At 36.0% G+C, this 19,706-nt stretch overlaps 1 protein-coding gene across 1 annotated transcript; it reads right to left on the reverse strand.

Moving 5' to 3' along the window:
* Positions 1-1,408: 1,408 nt before the first annotated feature.
* c1ql3a (complement component 1, q subcomponent-like 3a) lies at positions 1,409-11,882 on the reverse strand. Its single transcript, XM_073830756.1, has 2 exons — positions 10,837-11,882; positions 1,409-2,714 (listed from the first exon to the last, which is right to left on the reverse strand). Exons 1-2 carry the CDS (start codon positions 11,428-11,430, stop codon positions 2,535-2,537), a joined length of 774 nt encoding a protein of 257 aa, XP_073686857.1. The 5' UTR covers positions 11,431-11,882; the 3' UTR covers positions 1,409-2,534.
* Positions 11,883-19,706: the final 7,824 nt, after the last annotated feature.

The raw sequence follows: 19,706 nt of genomic DNA on the forward strand, positions 1-19,706 counted from the left end.
TGTTAATTAATTAAGCAGGGGCGTTTCGACGGCGGAACGTTCAGCTGCACACAATTCCACGATCATTTGTGATTTATAACCGAATGACTGGCGTACGCATGGATTTCGTGGTACGTTCGTTTCTCTGAATCGCTCTTACGATCAAATCAGAAAAGTTCTTAGATAAAATCAAGGATGGTTTCTACGCAAGTCTTTATAAATGAGGCCCCTGGTATTAGTATCTTAAATAGTTCACCCAAAAATGAAAATTCTGTTATTAATTATTCACCCTCATGTCCTTCCAAACCTGTAAGGTTTCTGTAAGGAACACAAATTAAGATATTTTTGAAGAACCTGAGAGTTTTCTAGCCCTGTGTAGACAGCAACGCATCTGACACGTTGAAGGCCCAGAAAGGTAGTAAGGATATTGTTAAAATAGTCCAAATGACGTCAGTGGTTCAACCTTCATTTTGGAATTGCACATGCGTCGTGGTACTTTCGTGGACGTGCGTCGACGATTGACACAGAGGAGAGGAAAAGAGAGGAAATTGTTGAATAAAGTTGTTATTTTTGTTTTCTTTCTGCACAAAAAGTGTTCCGTAGCTGAATAAATTTAAGGTTGAACCACAGATTTTATCGATGACCTTACCATTCTGGGCCTTGAACGTGTCAGTTGCGTTGCTGTCTATGCAGGGTCAGAAAGCTCTCGGATTTCATCAAAAATATCTTAATTTGTGTTCTGAAGATAAACAAAGGTCTTAAAGGTTTAGAACGACATGAGGGTGAGAATTAATGACATATTTTCATTTTTGAATGAGCCATGCCTTTAAAACTACAACTCTTTCTCATCATTAAAAATGTCATTAAAATTTAATCTAAGATCAGGTAAAAACCATATAGACACTAGTTTATGGCTTAACAGAGATAACCCCTACTGGGGAACCATAGAAATTTCAAAATAGTTATGACGTAGCAAAGCCAAAATGTGACCCTGGACCACAAAACCAGTCATAAGGGTTTTTATTTGGCCGAGATAAAACTATTTGAAAAATCTGGAATCTGAGGGTGCGAAAAAAATCTAAATATTAAGAAAAACCATTTAAAAATGTGTTCAAATTCCCTTTAAAAAGTTGTTCAAATTAAGTTCTTAAGAATTAAGATTTTGTGTTTATATATTTACGGTAGGAAATTAACTAAATATCTTCACGGAACAAAGTGTAAAAATGGATTATTTTGACCCATACAATGTATTGATGCCTATTGCTACAAATATACCCGTGCTTACTTGAGACTGGCTTTGTGGTCCAGGGTCAGACACCATGTTGAATCACTGGTTCAAAACAAATGATTCATAAAAGTTTCGAAGCTTCACAAAGCAGTTTTTCGAACGCAGTTCATGTATAAGAACATAGACCAGAAAATGCACAAATCTGATCAAATTTCCATTTAATGGAAAATGTGTTTGAAGGGTTGTAGATGTGAATGAGAATTACAGCAGCAGGACAGGAAAAGAAAAATAATCCTCGGATAATAATTCATCACACGCATTCCCTGCCATCCCAACCTGGAGATGAGAATGACACAGATACATAACGCTCACCTGATGCTCTTTCATATTAAAACAAACAAACAAAAAAAGAAATCCATTACCATATTTACACTAAAAATAAGATGCAATATTATTAATCACATTCTGGAAATCTCTGAAGATAGATACACATTTACATATTAACACCCATACTCTGCATAGTGCTCTAAATATCACAAGAAACATATTCCTTCTCGGTCTAGTACGTCTGTGTGCAATAAAAGATGCCGGCTAACATTACACACCAAAACAAACAAAAAAAAGAAAACAGGGTTTTGACACCCTGACACTGCAGACTAAAAGTAAAACGCTGAAGCGATTCTGGAATATAATTTCACTGCAAGCCATTACCACCAAAGGTATATTGTATTGTTTTATGTCCCTAATTCATAATTAGCACTCACGAACAATCAGGGAATAAATATCTGCGGCGATTTAGCAGATATATATTATGCAACACAAGAGGATCATTTCATTCAGATTACACTGGATATTGATGATGATGAAATTTGGGCTAATGCTTCATGATATGCAACTCATTCAGGCATCTTTGAATAACAAATATCGTAGTTTACGTTATTGCACATACAGCCGATTATGTCAAGGTTACATATTAGAAAACATCTCACAGGCTTCTTTGATGGCCACAGACATAGAAAGACACACAGTAAACTCCTCAGTAGCTTCTTTTCCTCGGAACGTCTTTCCTCTGTGATGAAGTGCTTGGCTTCTTTCTCCGGGCCTTTTTATTTTTTTATTATTTTTTTGGTTCTTTCTTGATTTTTGGATTGCAGGGCAGAGTTCTGCTTTCAAACCCACATCTACAGACTAATGATGAGGGGTGTTTGAGCAGGTCTGTCTGCTTGCCCTGGGCCCAAAGGAAAATTATGCAAAAAGAAAAAGAAAGGAAAAAAGAGGAATAGCAGAGGGGGGGCGAGATAGACCGTCTGGAGGAGGTGCGTATGTCCTAATCGGCGTATATAATAAAACCAGAGAAGGTGCTGTACTTGTTGTTGTTGCCCCCGTGGGCTTTACCCCCGTCTAGTTTGATGTAGACTTCGTCTCCGGGCTCCAGATGAAGAACGGCGCTGTTGCTCGCGTAGTCGTAGTTTTGATCTGCGTCCTGGGCGATGGCGCTGGCGCGGACCTGTGGGACGAGACGAACATTTAGTGCAATGCTTCAGCTGTCAGATGAAGATATTGCATAAGATATACAAGCTTGCCATGCATATATTAGGTCTCAAGGTCTTTATAGACCTTGCAAAAAAGAGTTTAGTCGGAGTGTTTACACAAAAAAACATTACAATTGTATATATAAGTTAATATGTGACCCTGACCCACAAAACCCACAAAAAATTTAGCAAAAGCCAAAAATACATTGTATTGAATTGGTCAAAATTATCGATTTTTATTTTATGCCAAAAATCATTAGGATATTAAGTAAAGATCATGTTCCGAGAATATATTTTGTTAATTTCCTACCGTAAATATATCAGAACTTAATTTTTGATTAGTAATATGCATTGCTATGAACTTCATTTGAACAATTTAAAGGCAATTTTCTCAATATTTGATTATTTTGCATCCTCAGATTCCAGATTTTCAAATAGCTCTATCTCAGCCAAATATTGTCCTCTAACAAACCATACATCAATGGAAAGCCAATTTATTTAGATTTTAGGTGATGTATAAATCTGAGTTTCAGAAAATTGACCCTTATGAGTGGTTTTGTGGTCCAGGGTCACATATTTAATGTATAACACATATATGTAAATATATATGTTCATATTATCATATTGGCCACACCCACAAACCCTTTTATAATTGAGAAGTGCAGATTTGTTTCTTTGAGATACACCAGGATATTAAACAGTGGCATGTGTGGTAATGTTATTGCAACTTTTGTAATTAATTGCATGTATGTGTTATATAAATTAAGTATTTATATAATGAATTTACATAATATACATAATATAATTTACAACTATTTTATTTTATTAGAATAAATTACATTAATATATATGTCCAACTTATGTATTTACAGGATATATATATATATATATATATATATATATATATGTATGTATGTATGTATGTATGTATATATTAAATGTATGCATTAACATAATTTATAGGCGGTTTTAGGTATGTCAAAAATACAGGTATATATATATGTATATATAGAGAAAGAGAGAGAGAGAGAGAGAGAGAGAGAGAGAGAGAGAGAGAGAGAGAGAGAGAGAGAGAGAGAGAGAATTTTTTTTTGAATTTTAACAAAACTTTTATTACAAATACATCTCACAGTACAATTAAATTACACTGTGCATAAATATTAAGAGCAACCTCAACTCACAATGGATGTGTAAAAAACAAATCACCTTCAGAAACAGAACACAAAGCCTCGTTGCAACACCAAATACCTTCAAAGGTAATGAGATCATCCATTTGCTTGTAATAAGCGAAATCAATCAATATTCTTGCTTTCACCATGTTTGAAAACATTGCTACTACATTCTGCCCCAAATTTTGCTCAACTTTCTTTTTCCTACTTATATAAATAGCCAATTTTGCTTGGCCTAAAACACAATTTAACAACTGACATACAAATCTATTTTTCAACACATATTTAAAACCCAAAATAAATAACACAGTAGAAAAAGTTTCATTACACCTCTGAAAAATGACTCCTAAAAGCAAAAATAAAGGCTCCAATCTTACACATTTTACAAAAGCATGAAAGATGGTTTCTCTCTCAGTGCAAAAAGGACATTGAGCGTCAACCTCAGGATTTAAAACAGAAATAAAAGCATTCACGGCGACAGCGCCATGAAGAATTCTCCACTGTAAGTCACCTGTCTTTTTTGTCAACGGTGGTTTATAAAGTGCTCTCCACTCAGGTTTTCTGTCTACATTCAATTTAAAAAAATCACGCCATGGAGTATCAATTTTCTTACTTAACAATTTTTTGTTAAAAATAACAACACAATACTTATACAAACTTCTGCCAGAACAAGAAAAGAAATCTACACACAGAGATTGAACAGTTTTTAAAAACACTCCAGAGACCTCTTCTAGATTCGGTGAAAGAAACAGACAAGGAAAGGAGTCTTCAGGATCTGGTTCACATCGACCATCACCATACTCAACCAACAAAAGTCTTTCCGTTGCATTAAGAAGCTTCTGCCACTTCACCAATAGTTGTGCAACTAGACGGATTGATCGAATCTCCAGATGTTGAGCCGTTGCTTCATCATTCATGAAATCCATTCCTGATACTTTCAGTAACTGTCCTAAAGTGATGATTTTACTGTCAGTGAGTGTCTTATTAAGTCCTGGGTACAGTCCACTGGCAGACAAATCCAGACGTGCTCCGCGGATTAAAGGCTCTTCTAACAACCAATGAAGTGACTCTGAATCCTCTGTTTTTTTTAAAACGAAAAGACTCCACACCTTAAAGAGGTTCCTATAAAAAACTGGTAATCCAGAAGTGTTCAATTTCAGTGGGTCGAGTAAAAAAAGAGTTTTATCTAGTCCCAGATTCTCAAGTTTACGTAAAATCACATATGCAACAGCACACCATCTACATTTAGCTGAACCAAGAAGAAGTTTTTGAATGAATTGCATCCGAAAAGTTGCTACTCTACTTTGAAGATGAATTAAGCCCTGTCCACCCTCCTCCTTAGGCAAGAATAAAACATTCTGTGGGATCCAATGCAATTTATCCCAGAAGAAGTCTACTAAAATTGCCTGGATTTTTACTAACAGATGCGATGGAGGATCAATACATGCAACCCTATGCCATATTGAAGAAGCAACTAAATTATTTATTATTAATATACGCCCTCTATATGACATTTTTGGAATTAACCATCTCCATTTCTCCAGGCGGCCTTTAACTCTTTCAATAACTCCTTCCCAATTCTTTTGCACTGTTAACTCATCACCAATATACACTCCTAAGTATTTAAAACCTGATTTTCCCCAAACTAACCCTTTAGGGAGATCTGGTTTCCCACCTGCCCACTCACCTAAAATTAAGGTTTCACTTTTACTCCAGTTTACATTGGCAGAAGATAGCCCTTTAAAAACTTTAAGTAAACCTGACAAAACTTGGATATCACTTTGCTTACTAATCATAATTATGACATCGTCAGCATAAGCTGACAATGTAAGACTCCTTACACAGTTTGGCAAACATAAACCATAAAGTTTGACCCGTATTTGCTGCAAAAGTGGCTCTATTGCCAAAGAGTAGAGCATACCCGACAATGAACACCCCTGCCTGACACCTCTATGAACTTTAAAAGGAGCACATAAACCACCGTTCACTTTCAGAATACTCTCAACGCCACTGTAAAGAACTTTAATACAACTTATAAAATTTTTACAAAACCCAAAAGCCTCTAAAACTCTCCACAAATAGCGATGTTCCACACGGTCAAATGCTTTCTCCTGGTCTAATGAGATTAACCCACAGTCTAGATTCATCATCTTGGAGACCTCTACAATATCCCGAATCAAAGAAACATTGTCAAATATTGACCTACCAGGAACACAGTAGGTCTGGTCAGGATGGATGACACCATCCATCGCTCCTGCTAGCCTATTAGCCAAGGCTTTCGAGAGCAGTTTGTAATCGCTACAGAGTAGCGAAACGGGCCGCCAGCACTTTATGTCTGTAAGGTCTCCTTTCTTGGGCAGGAGGGTAAGCACTGCTCTACGGCAGCTCAGAGGCAGCTGGCCTTCAGCCAAGCTTTCATTCACTACCTCCAGAAAGTCTTCTCTCAGTTCTGACCAGAAAGACTTATAAAAGTCTACTGGCAGGCCGTCAATGCCCGGCGCCTTTCCAGACTCCATTCCTTGTAGAGCCTTGTACATTTCGCCCATACTCAAAGCACCAGAGATCTCAGCATTGACTTCCTCAGACACCTGGGGTAAGTCGCTGAAAAAATCGCTGTCATTCCTGTATTCTGGCCCAAGTTCGTTTTTATACAGGTTTTCATAGAACACAACTGCTCTCTTGCGAATGTCCGCAAAATCTGTCAATAAACCTCCAGACTCAGAGCGCAGAGCATGAATGACTCTGCTCTGACCGTTCTTTTTCTCCAGGTTAAAAAAGAATTTGGATGGAGCATCCATTTGGTCCACACTCTGGAACCTTGACCTGACCAGAGCCCCCTGTGTTTTGATGTTCAATAAATCAGTCAACTGTGTCTTTTTCTTTGACAATGAATCCAAATACCTCTGGCCATCAGTTGACTCAGCTAACTCTAGAAGTTTTAAAATGTCAGTCTCCAAGGTGTTCATAATCAAACTTGTCTCTCTAGTGACGTTTTGAGTATACTGCAAACAAAATTGTTTTATTTGGGCTTTCCCAAAATCCCACCACTGTCGTAGAGACTTAAAAGAACCCTTTGTGGTTCTGAACTCATCCCAAAACAGTTTAAACATGTTCTTAAAGTACCTGTCACTTAACAAATTAGTGTTAAGCTGCCAGTATGCACTTCTTGGTTTAACGGAATTTAAAAACACAGAACACAGCACCATACTGTGATCAGACAAACTCACTGGGATAATTAAACATTTCTTTACAATATTACAGTGATGCTTAAAAACATAAAAACGATCCAATCTTGCCAGCGAGATCACACTGTCACGAACATGAGTCCAAGTATACTGTTTTTGTGCCCCATTAACCTGTCTCCAAACATCACATAGCTCATGGGTTTTGACAAGCTGGATCAAACGATTACGAGACGGCAAGTGAGGTTCAATATGGTTTCTGTCCAAGTTTGACTGTGTACAGTTAAAGTCACCACCCACGAATAAATATTCTTCTACACAGCATTTCTGTAAGACTGAACACAAAGTATTTAAAAATAACATTCTTTCTATTGGTGCAGTTGGAATATACACGCAAATAAAAACAAAAATAAAATTCTCAAAAATAGCTCTTACTTTTAAGAGCCTGCCCTTGACTACTTCATCAACCTGATAAGAAGTTGGATTAAAAGCTTTAGAAAAAAGAATAGCCACCCCTCCGCTAACAGAGGTATTGTGGCTCAACACAGAGACCCCGTCCCACTCCTCTGCCCAATCAGATGCATTCCTTAAGTCACTATGCGTTTCTTGCAACATAAGGACATCTATTCTTTTTTGTTTAACTACTTGAAACATAGCTGTTCTTTTTCTTATTTCTCTTATTCCATTTGTGTTTAAAGTCGCAATACTCACTTCACTCATACTTGGAGAAATAAAAGAGACTAAGACACAAATTAGCACTCCATAAACACACACCACATTACTAGCCAGGCTACTATACTTTCTTACTACCATCATTGTCATTGTCAGAAGTAAGTTTTCTCACAATCTTTTTTAGTCGATATAACTCCTTGTTTGTAAACAAACTCTCCGACATAAAAAACCTGGTTTTATCAACGAACTGCTTCGTGTCAGAAAAATAATCAGCTACACAGACCCCTCTCTTGTTTTTAGTAGCTTTTAAAAACAGTTTAATGTCTTCCACTTCACAACCTCGACTAGAGAAGTCACACTGAGAGAGACTGACGCTAGAATCAGAAGATTCACTGTCACTTTCACCACAACAAGCATCCATGTCAGCTTTCTTAGCTCTAACCGTCTGAAACTCGTCAGATGTTTTCCTTTTCGACGGAACTTTGAAATCGATCTGCTCTGTCTCCATTTCAATGCCATCACAAAAAGAATCGCGCAGTAAAACATTAGGTAAATTAACACTTTTTTGCGTATTCGATGTTTCGACATCACCCGGTCTATTTTCCTCAACCACATTTTCAGGTTCATTTACCTGGATCGCCGCACTCTCGGCCGCGGGCGGATTTTCTGCAGCTATGTCCTCCACCGCACCTGCCCCCGCTGCACCCGTCTCTGTCGCACCTGTTCCCGCTGCACCTGTCCCCGCCACTCCCGTTTCTGTCGCCGGCCGAACCGCGTTTGACGGACCAGCCTCGACTGGCTGCCTAACATTAATGTCATCAGCCACTGCGCCGTTTTCCGTATTTTTCCCAGGACAGGCACGGAGCAAGTGGCCCGCTAATCCGCATTTAAAGCACTTCATCTTGTCCGTGGTAACATAAACGACATAATCAAACTCGTCCACTTTTATATGCAGAGAAAGATCTAAATCCTCGTCATCTTTTAGGATCATGTAAACGAATCTCCTAAATGAAACCACATGTTTCAAAAGAGGAGATCCACTACCAATCGGTATCATTTTAATAGGTGAGACTAATTTTCCATATCGGGATAAAGTTCCCACCAAAGTTTCATTGCTAATGAAAGGCGGCACGTTCGACAACAAAACTTTTTTTGATGGCATAGAAAGTGGTAGAACATGAGTAAAAAGATTCTCAATCACTATACCATTCTCAACTAGGTCATTTGCCTTTTCAACAGAGCTAAGAAAGATGACAATGGCACTGTTCATTCTGGAGGCCGACATGATATGTTCATGCCCAACAACCTCTCCTGCAGCCAGGCAACAGTCTTCCACGCTCACCGCGGCCGCCACTTTTACTCCATGGCGCCGCGTGAGTTTACTCAAACCTTGCATACGTGGGGCCGTCATGCTGCCCGCAAAAAAAAAGACGGTAGCACGCGGCCCAAACCAACAAATACACCACCACTTCTTAACACTAACCTAATCAAGAAAGAAAGAAAAAAAAGAAAGAAGAGAAAAAAGAAAAACATTCACTCACAAGCTCCAATTCGCACGCAAACGCTCCTCTCACACTCAACAGTCACACGTCACACCGGAAGTGAGAGAGAGAGAGAGAGAGAAATATTGTTATATTTTTCATGTGAGCAAAAACTCTAACCAGCTGTTTCAGCAGCGTTTACCTTTTTAATGAGACTTAAAATATAATTATTTAATGCTCTTAAAATATGTCATGCTGGATGCTGGTGTTGCATGAAACATGTAAAATTGCTTTGACTCACTCAAGCTGTTGCATCTATTAACACAGTTTATTTAGGTTTTCAATTAAGGTGTGAATTCATTCAAGTCATTAATTTTCACCTTGTGAAACTGCGTCCAACACAAAATTAATTTCATTTTTAAGCGCTCTACCTATTCCAAATTCCTACTTGAACAGAAGTTTGATACTATTTTATGAAAAATTTAAAATGTTAATGTGTAATTTGATTAGGCAAGTTTAGTGTGTGTGTGTGTGTGTGTGTGTATATATATATATATATATATATATATATATATATAAATATATATATATATATATATATATAATTAGTAAAAGCGGAAAGGTGCTGGATTATTTGAAAAACACCTGTATTTTTCCACAAGCACAACAACTGGGGAAAAATGCATTTTGTTTAAAAATACATTTTCAAACATTTCATTAGAATATGAAAAATATATATATAATTTCAGCTAATAATAATGATATTGAAATTTAAAAATAATATTTATTTGAATATATCCTGCCTTAATTTAACAATAACACAAAGAAAAAATAATCATAATCAATAAATAATAACAAATAATACTCATTAATAACTTTCATTGATTTCTTGTTCATGGTTTGATGGTCTGATCATTTTATCCTACATATGTAGGTATATGTGTGTGTGACCCTGGACCACAAAACCATTCATAAGTAGATTGTATAGGTCAAAATGATCAATTTTTCTTTAATGCCAAAAAATCATTAGGATATTAAGTAAAAATCATGTTCCATCACGATATTGTGTAAGTTTCCTACTGTAAATATATCAAAACTTAATTTTTGATTAATAATATGCATTGCTAAGAACTTCATTTGGACAACTTTAAACTGGATATTCTCAATATTATGATTTTTTTTTTTTTTTTTTTTTTGCATCCTCAGATTCCAGATTTTCAAAATCACAGCCTACCCTACCCTAACAAACCATACATCAATGGAAAGCTTATTTATTCAGCTTTCAGGTGATGTATAAATCTCAATTTCAAAAATTTACCCTTATGACTGTTCTGTGGTCCAGGGTCACATATATCACACCCAAATAAGATAAGATGCAATGTTTGTGAGAATCCTTCATTTGGAACTGAACAGAAGATTTCTGACTGGAAACAAAAGATTTGTTGATATAAGATCATGCTTAAAAGTTATAAAAAAAATATAGGGAGAAAAAAAACCGAAAGGTGTCACTAGGTTCATAATAATATCTTTACATTAAAATGTTTGCCAAATGCATAATATTTGAGTGCTTTGAGTTGTGAGTTTGTGTGTCACCTGGTTGTTCTTGCACAGATCAGCCCACATGCTGGTTCCGTCTCCTCCTCGCATGAGCACATGGTACGTAAAGAAGTATATTCCCGGTATGGAGCAGGTGAATTTGCCCGTGGAGGGGTCGTAATGATTCCCGAGATTTGTGACCACGTCGTCAAACTTGAGCAGCTCGTAGCCCTCGTGTTGTTTTTTGAGCCCTGCGTAAAAGGCGATTTTGGGCACTGTGCTGTAGGTGGCCGCGCTGATGGCACCGGTTGCCATGTTTGGTCCCGGCTGCCCGGGTAATCCAGGTCGTCCCGGGTCCCCTTTCTCTCCGGGAGGTCCAGGGTGTCCGGGTGGTCCGGGTTCACCGGGAGGCCCCCTCGGCCCGACTTTTCCCGGGCGTCCCGGTTCCCCTTTCGGACCTTGTATAAAAGTTGGTAAAGACTGGATAAGGCTGCTGTCCCGGACCGGGTCTGCTGAAACCGTGCTGGTCGGGGATTTGGTACCGTAAGGGTCGCAAACCATCCTGCAGGTGCCGAGCATCTCGTAGTGCGCGGCGGATGTCCCGGCAGAGCTCACCAAAACCGGGATGAGGATCACCAGCACCAGAACCATGACCACACCGAGCACCCCAGCCGCGATCAGCCGCTTCCTGCCGACGAGTCGCGTCAGCACCGGCCGATCCTCCTGTCTGCTTTTGGGCGAAATTTTGAAGGTTGGTGAGGCACCTCTACAGATGAAAAAAAAAGTCCGATTGGTTTTGTTAATGAACTTCTGGCTCGGACCCCAACAGCTTCTCCTTTTCTTTTTTTTTCTTCCCCCTCTTGTATTCTTCTCTCACTTAACTTCTTTTCTGCTGATGTTGGCTCACTCGCAGCCCTGCTTCAGCATCAGCATCTCTCCAGAAGCGTCTTTCCACATGTGGACGCGCAAAGGGAAAAACTCCACTGATGGACGAGAAAAGCTGCCTGAGATCCTCGAGCACACCTTGATATCCTTCCCCTCGCTTTTAAAGTCTTTCCTCTGTGCACAAAAGACGGGATGAGCTGGATAAAGCTGGATGTCATGTAGATCTGGAGAACTGAGGCGCTCTGCGTGAGTGTGAGCGCAGCGCAGGGCACGAGAGAAAAAAAGGGAGGGAGAGATCCAGCGCTCCTATAACACACCAAAATCACACATCAAACATCCACACAAGACAGACAGAGACAAAAACAGCATTTTAACGCACATCTAGACTGTTTAACACACTTGAAATATAACGGGAGAAGTTGTTGCACTCTTGAGGGAATATGGTGTTCATGAACACTGATTTGAGATGGATAGCTTTTTGAAATATGAAACAGGCCTACTTTCTCAAGTTAAAAATCAATTTTAAACGACTTATTTGAAACGACTACTTAATATCAACCATATTTAATCATCAAAACGCATTTATATATTTAAATAAATACAATATTCTAATCATAAAAAAAAATGTAACAAAAAATGTCAAAATAACGTTTTAGGGTAACAGAAATTTTAATCAGTGAAGAGTATAAATCAAATATATAACTTGTCATTACTGTATCTGTATCTATACTGTACATACACATTGTATATATTATTTTGGAGTATATATAGATAAATACAATAAACTAAATTATATTATTATAGTTAATATATACTTAAATTATTACAAACTACTTTTAAACTTAATTGCATATATATTTTAATATACACATTACTGTTATATACATGATAAAAATCAAAATGTATTTATTGTATTATTACATTAGTGATAAGAATTACATTTGATGTATTTTATAAATCAAATAAATAATCACCTAAAGTACAGAAAAAAACAGTAAAATTGTGAAATATTTTTGCCATTTAAAATAACATGTTTTCTATTTGAATATATTTTAAAATGTAATTTATTAATGTGATTTCAAAGCTGAATTTAAGCACTATTACTCCAGTCACATGATCCTTCAGAAATCGTTCTGATTTGCTGTTAAAAAACATTATTATTATTATGTTGAAAACAGCTGAGTATACATTTTTCAGGTTTCTTTGATGAATATAAAGTTCAAAAGTACAACATTTATCTGAAACAGAAAACATTATAAATGTCTTTATCATTAATTTTGATCAATTTAAAGCATCATTGCTAAATAAAAGTATTAATTTCCATAATTTCTTTCCCCAAAAAAAGTTAAAAAAAAATTGGTATAGTGCATGTTACAAACGCTTTTTATTTCAGACAAATGCTAATCTTTGAATCTTTCTATTCATCAAAGAATCCTGACTAAAATGTACTCAACTGTTTTAAATATTGATAATAATATTAATAATAAATGTTTATTGAACAGCAAATCAGCATATTTGAATGATTTCTGAAGGATCATGTGACACTGAAGACGAGTAATAATGCTGAGAATTTAGCTTTGAAATCACAGGAATAAATTACCTTTTAAAATATATTAAACTAAAAAGCAGTTATTTTAAATCGTACTAATATTTTACAATATTACTGCTTTTGGTGTTTTTTGGATCAAATAAATGCAGGCTTGGAGAGCAGAAGAGAATTCTTTAAAAAAACATTAAAACTCTTTCTGTTCAAAAACTTTTGACTGGTAGTGTAATACATACAATTTTTTTTGCTCTGTTAAAATTTTTTTTTTACATTTTGTGAATTTTGATAGCTTTTAATGCATTGGACTTATGAATATTTTCACATCATGAAATGTTTTTGTTTTTAACTTTTAGACGTGCAACCCAAACTTTTGCATTCGTCCCGTCCCCTTTTTAGTCAGGCTGATGTTCTAGGTCACTGCACCGTGAAAAATTAAGCTATCGGAAATGTTTATTCACGTATCCCTGAGAATGAGCTTTGAAGGTAACGGCGCAACCACTAAACGACACGTATGCCAATAGTATAGACCTGCCAGTGATGCACTGCCACTACAGGATGCAGGAACAAATCATTCATTTAACTCCAATCTGGCAATCGACCACCTTGCAGTTTCACAACTCTGTGCCACTGAACAGATTTCAACAGGTTAGTTGGTTACTAACCTCTATTCTCATGATTATCAGTTAGATGGACTGGTTGCACGGTTGGAACCAAATCCGTTGTATTGTTCTGAGTTTTGACTCAGTGAGGTCTCGAACGCATCCAATTATCTTCGGACAACACAATGGGCCACTATCCATACTGTTTACCCTGAGCGCTTGATGAAAGTCTAGGTTCAACAGCGTCTCCGACGACGCCATTTCATTGGTCGGCATGGGACCTGCTCTCCAGAGGAGTTTCCCTCAACCCATAAATCAAGTGACAAAAATCAATGACCTCGGTTAGCGAGGGCCGTAATGCCCTTCAGCGTATGAGCTGCATAGAGAGTACGCCACGAGAAATCGTTCTAAACAGGGTGATAAAACAAACTAAACAAACAAAAAAAGTAATCAAGCCAAGCAAAATCGCTGCAAGTCTGTAACTCAAGGAAAAGAAAAAGACATTCAAGGATTCCTCTGAAAGGTCAGTGAGTAATTGTCGGCGCACGGTGATCCATCGCCATTCAGACTCATTTTTAAACTTCAACGTCCCACTTCCTATCGACGCTGGCAGAAGGATGGGACAAGCTCGGGTCGGGATCTAAAGAACCGCTTCTCCGCAGAGCGAGAGATTGATCGGCTGAAGACTTTGGGCCGTAATGAATGTCCAACAGTTTGCGGAACTTTTACAAACCACACCTTTCATCGTTTGGAAAACTTTCCAAAGTGGATGAAGAATTCAGAGGGTCACAAGACACGGTGTGGACTTTGCCATGGACAGATGTTTGTGCTGAAAACAAGAAGAAAGTGTATCAGAGCAAACGTGTGCTGATACAAACTCTTTGTTGTCAGATTTGTGATATAAACTCGCAATTCTGACTTTTTTTCTCAAAATTGTGATCCAAACGTACAATTCTGCCATTTTTTTTCAGAATTGACACATAATTTGGACATTTTTTCGAAGAATTGCGCGCTACAAACTTGCAATTCTGACTTTTCTTCCCTCAAAATTGTGATACAAACTTGCAATTCTGACATTTTTTCTCTGAATTGTATGAAACAAACTCGCAATTCTAACTTTTTTCCTCAAAATTGTGATACAAGCGTGCAATTCTGACATTTATTCTCTGAATTGCGCTGATACAAACTTACAATTCTGACTTTTACTGAATTGCGTGATACAAACTCGCAATTTTAACATTTGTTCTCACAATTCTGTTTTTTCTCAGAACTGCATGATACAAAAATCACAATTCTGACGTTTTTTTTTCTCAGAAGTGCATGATACAAACTCCAAAAGTGGATGAAGAATTTAGAGAGTCACAAGACACTGTGTGGACTTTGCCATGGACAGATGCAAAAGTAAAGTGTATCAGAGCAAACATGCACCTTTTCTGACCTTTCTTTCTAAATTGCATGTTACAAACGTATAATTGCATGATACAAACTCACAATTCTGATGTTTTTTTGTCAGATTTGCGTGATATAAACTCGCAATTCTAACCTTTTTTCTGAATGAAATTTTTCAGAAGAATTGCAGACTTGCAATTCTAACTTTTTCCTCAAAATTGATACAAACTTGCAATTCTGACAATTATTCTCTGAATTCCATAATACAAACTCGCAATTCTAATTTTTTTCCTCAAAATTGTGATACAAACGTGCAATTCTGACATTTATTCTCTAAATTGCGCGATACAAACTCGCAAATCTAATTTTTTTCCTCAAAATTGTCATACAAAAGTGCAATTCTGACATTTATTTTCTGAATTGCATGATACAAACTCGCAATTCTGACTTTTTTCCTCAAAATTGTGATACAGGCGTAATTCTGATTTTTTTTTTCCGAAGAATTGCGTGAAACAGACGTGCAATTCTAACTTTTTTCCTCAAAATTGTGATACAAACCTGCAATTCTGAAATTTTTTCTCTAAATTGCATGAAACAAACTCGCAATTCTGACTTTTTTTCCTCCAAATTGTGATACAAACGTGCAATTCTGGCATTTTTTTTTTCAAAGAATTTTGTGATACAGACTTGGAATTCTAATTTTTTTTTGTCAGAATTTTGATAGAAAATCACAATTCTGATGTTTTTGTTCTCAGAATTGCTAGAAACTTGCAAATCAGATTTTTTTTCTCTGAATTGCATGATACAAAAAAAAAATTGGTATACAAAAGTGCAATTCTGACATTTTTCAAAGAATTGCGTTATACAAACTTGCAATTCTGACTTTTTTCCTCAAAATTGTGATACAAACTTGCAATTCTGCCATTTTTTCTCTAAATTGCATGAAACAAACTCGCAATTCTGACTTTTTTTTCCTCCAAATTGTGATACAAACGTGCAATTCTGCCATTTTTTTTTTCAAAGAATTTTGTGATACAGACTTGCAATTCTAATTTTTTTTGTCAGAATTTTGATAGAAAATCACAATTCTGATGTTTTTGTTCTCAGAATTGCTAGAAACTTGCAAATCAGATTTTTTTCTCTCTGAATTGCATGATACAAAAAAAAAAAATTGGTATACAAAAGTGCAATTCTGACATTTTTCAAAGAATTGCGTTATACAAACTCGCAATTCTGACTTTTTTCCTCAAAATTGTGATATAAATGCGCAATTCTGACTTTTTTTTTAAAGAATTGCGTGATACAGACTTGCAATTCTACATTTTTTTGTCAAAATTGTTATAGAAACTCACAATTCTGATGTTTTTTCTCATAATTGTGTAATACAAACTCACAATTCTGACAATTTGACGTTTTTTTCTAAGGATTGCAGCATATAAACTCACAATTCTGTTTTTTTTTAGAACTGCGTGATACAAACTCACAATTCTGATGTTTTTTTCTAAGAATTGTGATAGAAACTTGAAATTCTTATGTTCTTTTCTCAGATTTGCATGATACAAACTTGCAATTCTGACTTTTTTCCTCAAAATTGTGATACAAACTTGCAATTCTGCCATTTTTTCTCTAAATTGCATGAAACAAACTCGCAATTCTGACTTTTTTTTCCTACAAATTGTGATACAAACGTGCAATTCTGCCATTTTTTTTTTCAAAGAATTTTGTGATACAGACTTGCAATTCTAATTTTTTTTGTCAGAATTTTGATAGAAAATCACAATTCTGATGTTTTTGTTCTCAGAATTGCTAGAAACTTGCAAATCAGATTTTTTTCTCTCTGAATTGCATGATACAAAAAAAAAAATTGGTATACAAAAGTGCAATTCTGACATTTTTCAAAGAATTGCGTTATACAAACTCGCAATTCTGACTTTTTTCCTCAAAATTGTGATATAAATGCGCAATTCTGACTTTTTTTTTAAAGAATTGCGTGATACAGACTTGCAATTCTACATTTTTTTGTCAAAATTGTTATAGAAACTCACAATTCTGATGTTTTTTCTCATAATTGTGTAATACAAACTCACAATTCTGACAATTTGACGTTTTTTTCTAAGGATTGCAGCATATAAACTCACAATTCTGTTTTTTTTTTAGAACTGCGTGATACAAACTCACAATTCTGATGTTTTTTTCTAAGAATTGTGATAGAAACTTGAAATTCTTATGTTCTTTTCTCAGAATTGCATGATACAAACTTACAATTCTGACTTTTTTTGTGATACAGGCGTAATTCAGATTTTTTTTTTCTCGAAGAATTGCGTGAAACAGACGTGCAATTCTAACTTTTTTCCTCAAAATTGTGATACAAACTTGCAATTCTGACATTTTTTTACAGAAAACTTACAGAATTCAAATTGTGATACAAACTCACAATTTTGATGTTTTTGTTCTAAGAATTGCGGGATATATACTCACAAATCTTATGTTCTTTTCTCAGAATTTTGATACAAACTTGCAATTCTGGCGTTTTTCTAAGAATGGTGGGATGTAAACTTGCAATTCTGACGTTTTTTTCAGAACTGCGGGATATAAATGTGCAATTCTGACCTTTTTTTTTCCTGAATTGCGTGATACTACCTCTCAATTCTGACGTTTTTTTTTTTTTTTTTTTTTCCCAGAATTGTGATAGACACTTGCAATTCTGATGTTCTTTCTAAGAATTGCGTGATACAAACTTGCAATTCTAACTTTTTTTCTAAATTGTGTGATACAAACTCTCGATTCTAACAATTTTTTTTCTCAGAAGTGTGATGGAAATGTGCAATTCTGACGTTTTTTTCTCACAGTTGTGATACAAAGTTGCAATCCTGACTTTTTTTTCTCAGAATTTATACAAATTCGCAATTCTGACTTTTTTTCTGAACTGCGTTATATAAACTTGCAATTCTGACTTTTGTTTCTCAATTGAGTGATACAAACTTGTAATTCTGACTTTTGTTTCCCTGAATTGACTTTAGGCCATAATGAATGTCTAACAGTTTGCGGAAAACTTTTGCAAACCATACCTCTCATCGTTTGGAAAACTTTCCAAAGTGGATGAAGAATTCAGAGGGTCACAATACACGGTGTGGACTTTGCCATGGACAGATGTTCCTGCTGAGCGTTAGAGGAAAGTGTATCGGAGCGAAGGTGCGCTGGACAGATGTGCCTGCTGAGAGTGTGAACGAGGAGGACAGCGGCGTCTGGACGAGGTAATAATAATGTGAGCAGAATATTAGCAAAGAGAGACAGGAAATCCCACGCGGCTATCATGGACCTTCTACAAACACAAGCATACCCCATCATCATCTTCTGACTCACAGCGTTGAAAGGTCAGCTCCTTTACCCATGATCTCCTGTCATTGAGGTGGTCCGGACCATGACAGGGCCTCCGATGGGAAGATCGTTTTTAGATGTGATGATCCTCTGTAGCTGTTTCAGATCACACCCTCCAAATCAAGCATCCGCTTCGGAACTTTCTTGCTAGGAGCTTCAAAGTTTAACTTATCTTCCAAGCACTTAATAAGACTTCAGATTGTTCAAGAATCCTAAAAATAGCAAATGCATGCTTCTAATTTTTAGTCTTCAGTGTCACAGTAAAGACTTTAACACTGTTAGGGGTAAAAAAAACAAATACATTCTGTTCTTTTGAAAGAGCCTTAGATTTTTTTTTTTAGCAAGGTTTACACAAAAGTATTGAGCTGAAAAACTGTTTTCAACTTTGATAATAAGAAACATTTCTTGAGCAGCAAATTAGCATATTAGAATTATTTCTGAAGGATCATGTGACACTAAAGACTGGAGTAACGATGCTGAAAATACAGCTTTGCATTACAGGAATAAATTATATTTTACAACATATTCAAATAAACAACAGTATGGAAGCTCGTTTCCGCCACTGAATAAAAAATGAAAATGTAATTGCGACTTTTTTGCAGTTTTTCCTCAGAATTGTGTGATACAAACTTGTAATTCTGACATTTTTTCTCAGAATTGCCAGATACAAGCTCGCAATTTTGACAATTTTTTATTGGAATTGTGTGATACAAACTCTCAATTTTGACTTGTTTTTCTCAGAATTGTGATACAAACTTGCAGTCCTGGCTTTTTTTCTCAAAATTGTGTTATACAGTCTCTCAAATCTAACCTTTTTTCTGAATTGCATGATAAAAACTTAAATTTAGACTTTTTTTATTAGCGTGATAAAAACTCACAATTCCGACTTTTTCTCAGAACTGATACAAACTTACAATTTTTTCTCAGAATTGCGTAATACAAACTCGAAATTCAGTTTAATTATGTGATACAACCTTGCAATTCTGTTTTTTTTTTTTCTGAATTATGTGATACAATCTCACAATTCAGATTTTTTTTCTTAGAATTGCGTGATACAAACTTGAAATTCAGACTTTTTTTGGAATTGTGTAATATAAACTTGCAATTCAGACTTTTTTCTGAATTATTTT

The sequence above is a fragment of the Garra rufa genome, chromosome 24, assembly GCF_049309525.1.
Source record: "Garra rufa chromosome 24, GarRuf1.0, whole genome shotgun sequence".
Classification (NCBI taxonomy): domain Eukaryota; kingdom Metazoa; phylum Chordata; class Actinopteri; order Cypriniformes; family Cyprinidae; genus Garra; species Garra rufa.